Consider the following 7,111-nt stretch of genomic DNA (forward strand, 5'->3'; position numbering starts at 1 on the left):
TACGCACGTATGTTGTAAACGTCTGTTCATGTTTTATCTGTTTTTTCATATGTACATTTGTAAATGTGTTTATCTGAATGTTGCATGTATTTCACACATATGTTGTATGTATTTTATCTGGATGTTACATATATTTTGTAATGGCTTTTTCAAACGCTTTTAAGTTGTTTTTACAAGTATTTTAAACGTACGTTATAAGTCTTTCAATCATTTCAAAGATACGTTACAAATGTTTTATTTATACGTTTTAAAAAGTAGATGAGGTGTTAAATCTCCCTCATCGTAGGGCCGGACGTCCCAGTGTATTGTGTAATTTTAAATAAAACAGCTAAATTTTTCTACAACGATCATGTTACTCCGATCAGTAGTCGCGGTCCTAAAATAGACGGCTTTAAAATTTGGTGACCACGGTCCGCATCTTCTTCCGTGGGCCTCACTCTCCCTCTCGCGTGCCCGCGCCGCCGCGATCGCCAATCGCCATGGCTCCTCCTCCTCCCAACTCCCGCCCGCCAACGCCGACGGCGTCAGCGGCTGCGGGCACCTCCTCGTCGCGAATAGACTCGCCGTCGCTAAAGGCCGCGCTCGCAATGGCTCTCATCCACTACAACCGCCTCCCCGGCAAAGCCACCGCCACTGCCGCCGCCGCAGGCACATCGCCCCCGCCTCTCGTCCACTGGAAGCGCAAGGTGCTATTCCCCTAGCAGCAGCACCCCTCGGACTCAAACCCTACCCCCCGCCTCTGACATTCGATCTCCTTCTCCCGCCCAGGCCAAGGACCGGAAGCGCGAAATCCTCCGCCTCCGCGAGGAGCTCAAGCTCCTCCAAGGTACGTACGCCCATGCCAATCTATCCGCCGCTACTGTTCGGCTGGCCGAATCCCATTACCGGCATCGTGTCAATTGAGTTTGTTATGGGAGCAGATGGGGCGCGCGGGGAGGAGATGGAGCCCCCGGTCGCGTCGTGCCGGTGCCACTTCTTCGACGGGTGCGGGGACCTTCCACCGCAGCAGGGTGGCGGTGGTGGGGAGCACTGGGTTGACGAGGTGCTGAGGAGGAGGTTTCTCAGGCTGGGTATGGCTTCGGTTTGCTTCGATGTGTAGTATTTTGAAATTTGTGTGGGCTGCTAATGGAATTTACACTTCTGTGATGTGTGACAGTGCGGTGGAAGGAGAAACGAAGGCGAGTGGATCGGCCTCTTCCAAGTTGTAGTTTGATTGGTTGGTTCTGCCTTGAATCTACTGTCATTATTTTGATGTCAAAACATCGAAAATTTGAAAAGTCTGTAAACAACAACCTTGCCCTTGCCTTGGACTTCATTTCTCCTGCAGTAGAAAATTTTGCCCTGTGACACTCATTTCTGATTATCTAGGGTTACTTTTGGAAGAGGAAATGTTATAATTTCTTCAGCTATAGTTTCAATTGTTTCGCTTCTCCAGATTTCAACAGTGAGGATGAGATGCAGCAGCTCAGCATGTCGATTGATTTCCTGGTGGAGCTATCAGACGGCATTTTTGCCAAAGTAAAATTCTATCATTTGTTCACAACTAAGGTATTTTTTGTTTCGTTTTTCTAAAGGTAAGATTCACTTGTGCAGAGAGAAGCTGGCCCCTCATTTGCTACATTTTCTCACCAAACAGTAGATTTCATTTTGGGTAAGTTATAATTGATCTGTTATGTGTTTGTGCTCTGAACATTAATCTTTGACAAAAACAGAATTCAATGAGATGAAAAGTATGAATGTTCAAATGATGTTGCATATGCAATCTACGCTTTGTTGAAACGACCATGGGTAATCATTAATCATTCGGTAATCATGTTCCCTGTTCAGCTACACTGAAGAACATTCTTTCATCGGAAAGGGAAAAGGAGCTTGTTGGGGAGATAATCGATGGTTTAGTGACTCGTTTGATGAAAAGGATGTGCACCGTTCCTGAAAATCCTGGTACTTCAGATTCAGGTGACACTTGGTATATTTATTTTGTATTTGTTTTCCCAGACAAACACATTTAAAGTAATGACATGGTGCAGTGGCACAGAAGCTACGATTTTATTTTGTAGCATCACTGCTTCTCCATATGTTTGTTGGGTAGTGGACTTACCCTTTGATTAAGTTGATTGTAGTTTGGGCTCCTAAGTTATTCTTTGTTGATTCATGTTCATTGTTTCATATTTTTTTTGTGAACATAAGCCTAGTCCCTTTGTTCTGCAGTGGAGCACAAGGGTCCTGATGCTTCAAGGATCCATTTTTTTAAAATTTTTTTTTTCTGTGTCCACATCTCTCTTAAGATGAGTGTTAAGTTAAACTTGTGAAGTCATGGTCCCATGGACAGTATTTTCCAGTAGATACTGAAATGCAAAATAAGTATGTCTTCTTTAACATTCCATTTCCAATGAATCAGAATGCAATAATGCATGCAGCTTCCAAGTTTCATCTGCATGAGATAACTATGAGTGTGTAGCTGTACTTTACATACTATCCCCATAATAATGTCAACTACACCTTAGGTACCGTTTGATTTTTAATCCTCATGATAGTGGTACCAAGTATGATAAATTAATTGGAGACTCATTACTTTTATGTTGTATATGTAGAAAGTGTTTTTTCCATTATTATACCCTTATTTTCTTGTTTTCCTGAGTTACTTTTTATCGTTTCGTTACTGAGAACTGAACATTAAATAAACGAGGAGCATTAAGCTCTGAATTCGACAATCAACAGACATGTCTGTTTGCTTCCTATTATAACATGCCTATTGATTTCTGTTCCTTCCATCTTGTTCAATATTTTGCAGGATCAACTGGCTGCTCAGATACCCAGTTCTCTGTGCAGCACTTATTCCGTAAGTTGGGAAATGATGAATTCATTGGTCAGCGGGTAATCCTTGCAGTTTCTCAAAAGATCTCAAATGTATCTGAAAGATTGCTCTTGGTTGATCCGTTTGATGATGCTTTCTCTGATATGCATGACAATATATTCATCATGTAAGCTGATCTTCATTTCTTTCTGATTTAAATTTCATTCGAAGAATCTTTACTCCTTAAGTCAATCATGAGTGTCCATTGTGTTCTTGAGAGTTGAGAATAAAGATTTGACTTCTTTAGTACTGAATTATGGATGGAAAAATATTCATTAGTTCAGTAGTTTGCCCATTGTATATTTTTTCAATGAACAATAGTTCATATATAGAGGAAGTTTCAGACTGTCAGTAGCCTGGTTCTCCTTATATATTTGTATGGTCACTGGTTTTATATTATGGCTACTGTGTTGCAGGTTCTGTTGAGATACAAAACATCTTGTTTCCCTTTTATGTTGGCTTTATCCATTAATTTTTATTCAAAACATGCTATGCTATGATATTCCGAGTTGGCATAATTCTGAAAGATTGTAGTTTTGATTCAGCTAGTTTTATCTATGAGGGTCATCAAAACTAGGACAGTTTTTTATGCTCTCTAATACGCCATATCTGAAGCAAATTCTATCGATGCCTATTTAGTATCTGTTTATATGGATTGTATTCTTGCTATATCCATAAAGATTTTTTTTGTGTGTGTTAAAGTTGGACTCTAACTGTATCATTATATGTTATGCATGCTCATTTTGTCCCATGTTGCAGGATTCAGTTACTCGAGTTCCTCATATCTGATTACATGAAAGTTTGGCTATGCTGCGAGCATATTGACAAAAGTTAGTGCATTCGTGCCCCCAACAGTCATATTTTCTATTTGCTATTGTGCTATATGAATTGCATTGTCACTCAACATGACAGCGGAAAACATTGACTCACTTGAATTGGGGAAAAGAGATCGTATCCATTGTTTTTACTTTGCTAAATTCTTCTGGTTCTTATAACTGCTGTTTAATACCTTCCATTTCTGTATTATATCACACTACATAATTAATTGCTGTATTTTGATTTACAGACATAATGTAGAAAGTACATTGACTGAATATTATATTCTTAATCACAAATCTCAATGGGAAACTACTTAAAGATACACACACCTGATGCCAGTTCAAATACTGATCCATCATTGTGGGTCACTAGAAGAGCTTAATTAACTTAAATAAAACTATTGTTCAGGACTTTTTGAAGAATGTACCAGATCTGTTCTCAAGGCACGCAATGATTTGCGAATCCTGGAAAACATGAATGGGCTTTATGTCGTGTACATTGAGCGTGTGGTCGGAAGGTTGGCAAGGGAGGTGGCTCCTGCTGCACATCAGGGGAAGCTGGACCTAGAAGTCTTCTCCAAACTGTTGTGCTGAGAGTGCCTGCATTTGACTTTCCAAGCCCAACCCGGCCCACTAGATGCTCAGGTCGATTCAAAACCACGATATCATTGCTCCACTTAGACTATGCGTATTTACATTTCTGTTTATAAGACAAACTTTGGAATCTGGTAGTGGATCTACTTGTGTGGCCTGACATTGTTTCATGTCACTATTCATAGTTGATTAGTTTCATTTCGCTGACATAACTCCATACCCTGTGAGTTGCTATAGATATGCTTTGTCTACTCTGTAAATTTAGGTGCATCGAACGATTTCTGCACTTTGCCTTTACTCTCTACTGCTAGTTCAAAACAAAATGCATTGTGTACTCTGCAAATATGATAGTATAAAGTTTAAAAAACAACTTTTTTAGTTTTTACTCAAATACACGCCATTCATGTTGATAGGTACACATGCACATTTTGTATCTGCTTTAAAATGGGAGAGTGTTTTTCTCAGATTAGAACACATGATCACCTTACAGCCAAGCTATTTTTGCATGATGTGCAGAGGGTGCTGTTGTCTGTTGCCTTTGGCGTGCATGTTGCTTTCAACATTTCTATAACTTGCGAGACCGAAAGAAATTTACAATAGGCATGTCTGGGTGCCTTTTAGTCAACAAGTAATTTCCCCCCTTCACACTTGTGGTTTTATCAGGGTGCTCCTTGTGGCCAACTATATGATGATTAACTAGGGATGTAAAATGATTGGCTATTTGGCTCACACGTGTAACTGGGAGAATAGAGCAAATCTGGGACTGGGATCCATACTTGCTTGACATATCTGATTAATGTTGAGGAGGTATCGCAGCTTGCAGTTTGTTCATAGGTATATGCATGCACATTTTGAACTGGTAATCTTCCGTTCAGAATACCGCCAAAATTTTTCCATATCAGAGCCTAAATCTGTTTGTTAGTGAAAGTGGAAGGCATCTTAGTTCATTAGTTTGAAGGGGTCTAGCGAGGTTTGGAAATTCTCTAAAGTTGTTAGCCCCATTGCTCTTGCTTTAACAACATGCTAAAGACAACAACATAGTGGAATATGAGGAAGACTTTGATCACGTTCAAAGAACATAATTTTGGAAATGAAAAGCCATATACCCAAGAATGCCAGTGTGCTTTCACTCTCCTTTTGGGAAAGAATGTGCTTGCACTCTTCACCCTAGGACAAGGTTGATAACCCCGTGCCCACTGCCCAGCTTGGCTCTACCAAATCGGTGCTTGAGTAGTTACATCACCTTTTAGTCAGCAACTATCATATCTCCCTGTCTCCACCTGTATAACAACAACAGCTATCACGAAGCAAGGTACTGGTAATCAATTATCTCAGGCTCTTCGGTGACTTTATCTTGGCTAAGCTCAACCGTCCTCTTCGTCCATTGACAAGCCCTTATGCCAGATCAATGCAAGGTCCTTTTCATGTAGACCAATCCCATGAAGCATCGTGCTGTGTCCTTTCCGATTCACGAGTTACGTGCATTTCGTAGCCGCCTGAATCTGGCCTTCAGCCTTCTTCCTGAACGGTGAAAGATCTACATCCAGTTTGCTATGATGTAGTTTTCTTACCTTTAAACCTGAAGGAACCGAATTGGTGCACAGTGCGCACTACTTCAGAGCTTGAAGGTTTAACTCGCTATTGAGCTCAGCTAACTGGTTGATCAGGGAAGTGAAAAATCTATTCAAAGATTTGATACTGCCATATGTCTTTATCAGATTACCTTTGATGAACTTGCTTGAGTAGAAGTGGTTTCTCTTTTAACCCTAGAGTACTATCCCATTAAAGATTAATATAGGCATGGTGCAAGCGGTAGAGTGTTACCGTCTGTGACCGGAGGGTCCCGGGTTCGAGTTGCGGTCTCCTCGCATTGCACAGGCGAGGGTAAGGCTGGCCACTGATACCCTTCCTCAGAGACCCCGCACAGAGCGGGAGCTCTCTGCACTGGGTATGTCCTTTATATGTCTTGGACATTAAATTTATCGTATACTATATATTTGTACACTGACAAATTGCAATCTACAAATAAATCATGTACCTTCTGTATTTTCAGCCTGAAGTTTGGTGGAGGCCATCTAGAATATGATGTGATGATAAGCTGGTCGATTGTGACAAGCCTAACCACCCCCATATCTGAGGCCCCTTGCATGAAGCCACAGAAATACAGCATATTCGTTTGATCGTATTTGACTTATAAGCCATGACTTATCTGCCAACGAATATTATTTTTCTCTCACATCAAACCAGCCAACAGTATTTTCAGCCATGGCTTATAAGCTAAACAAACCTAAACAAACAATGTGTATATATAGAAGTTGCAAGCATGCAGGTAGCAAATATAGGATATTATGCATAACCTGCTGTACCAGTGCGAGTGTCACACTCACGCCTACATTAAGGGTTAGAGAGGAGGGCCACAGAAAGTCAAAAACCTTTTTTCTGATGTTAGTTGTGGTGTGTGCAATCGTGCAGGTGTTTGGCTGCCGTGCTGTACTTGCCTGCACACGTCAAGCTAGATGACATGCTGGGTAACATGCTGGGTACGCTGAGCTCTTGATGGAGAGCTAGCTATGCGCAGCGGCGACAAGGAAATGGCTGGACTTTTGCCTAAAGCAGTTGCTTTGGTTAGTAGGACATGCATGCATTGGCCTTTATTAAATTTCTTGCATCATTGTGTCTTGTTATGTATAGCTAGTCACCATCTCCTTCATCAATGCAATAACAAGAAGGCTCTCGGCCTGCTTGGTCGTTTGAAAAACTAAATGCACATACAGCCTCATGCTCTCATGCATGATAGGATTTTTATCGTTGAGCAAGAAGATGGAGGCAAGATGAGAGTGATGTA

At 41.1% G+C, this 7,111-nt stretch overlaps 1 protein-coding gene across 5 annotated transcripts; it reads left to right on the plus strand.

Annotated features, from left to right (window-relative positions):
* Nucleotides 1–427: 427 nt before the first annotated feature.
* LOC136472974 (protein MULTIPOLAR SPINDLE 1-like) lies at nucleotides 428–7,111 on the plus strand. 5 transcript variants are annotated; one of them, XR_010762453.1, is made up of 12 exons: nucleotides 428–686; nucleotides 769–826; nucleotides 921–1,070; nucleotides 1,157–1,216; nucleotides 1,436–1,518; nucleotides 1,594–1,651; nucleotides 1,828–1,956; nucleotides 2,792–2,981; nucleotides 3,614–3,684; nucleotides 4,082–4,317; nucleotides 4,783–4,894; nucleotides 6,320–6,409. XR_010762453.1 is itself a non-coding variant. In XM_066470674.1 (10 exons), exons 1-10 carry the CDS (start codon nucleotides 480–482, stop codon nucleotides 4,264–4,266), a joined length of 1,191 nt encoding a protein of 396 aa, XP_066326771.1. In that variant the 5' UTR covers nucleotides 428–479; the 3' UTR covers nucleotides 4,267–4,646. The 5 variants fall into 5 exon arrangements, 2 of the variants coding, with proteins under 2 accessions (XP_066326771.1, XP_066326772.1); XR_010762452.1 differs by lacking the exons at nucleotides 4,783–4,894; nucleotides 6,320–6,409 and adding an exon at nucleotides 6,739–7,111; XR_010762454.1 differs by lacking the exon at nucleotides 4,783–4,894 and having other exon boundaries at nucleotides 6,320–6,420.

This window comes from Miscanthus floridulus, chromosome 8 (assembly GCF_019320115.1).
Source record: "Miscanthus floridulus cultivar M001 chromosome 8, ASM1932011v1, whole genome shotgun sequence".
NCBI classification, from domain to species: domain Eukaryota; kingdom Viridiplantae; phylum Streptophyta; class Magnoliopsida; order Poales; family Poaceae; genus Miscanthus; species Miscanthus floridulus.

Coding starts and splice junctions, on each gene's coding strand:
- LOC136472974 (XM_066470674.1), top strand. CDS start 480: ATGGCTCCTCCTCCTCCCAACTCCCGCCCGCCAACGCCGACGGCGTCA. Junction 827..920: donor GGAGCTCAAGCTCCTCCAAG/GTACGTACGCCC, acceptor TTATGGGAGCAG/ATGGGGCGCGCGGGGAGGAG. Junction 1,519..1,593: donor CAGACGGCATTTTTGCCAAA/GTAAAATTCTAT, acceptor TCACTTGTGCAG/AGAGAAGCTGGCCCCTCATT.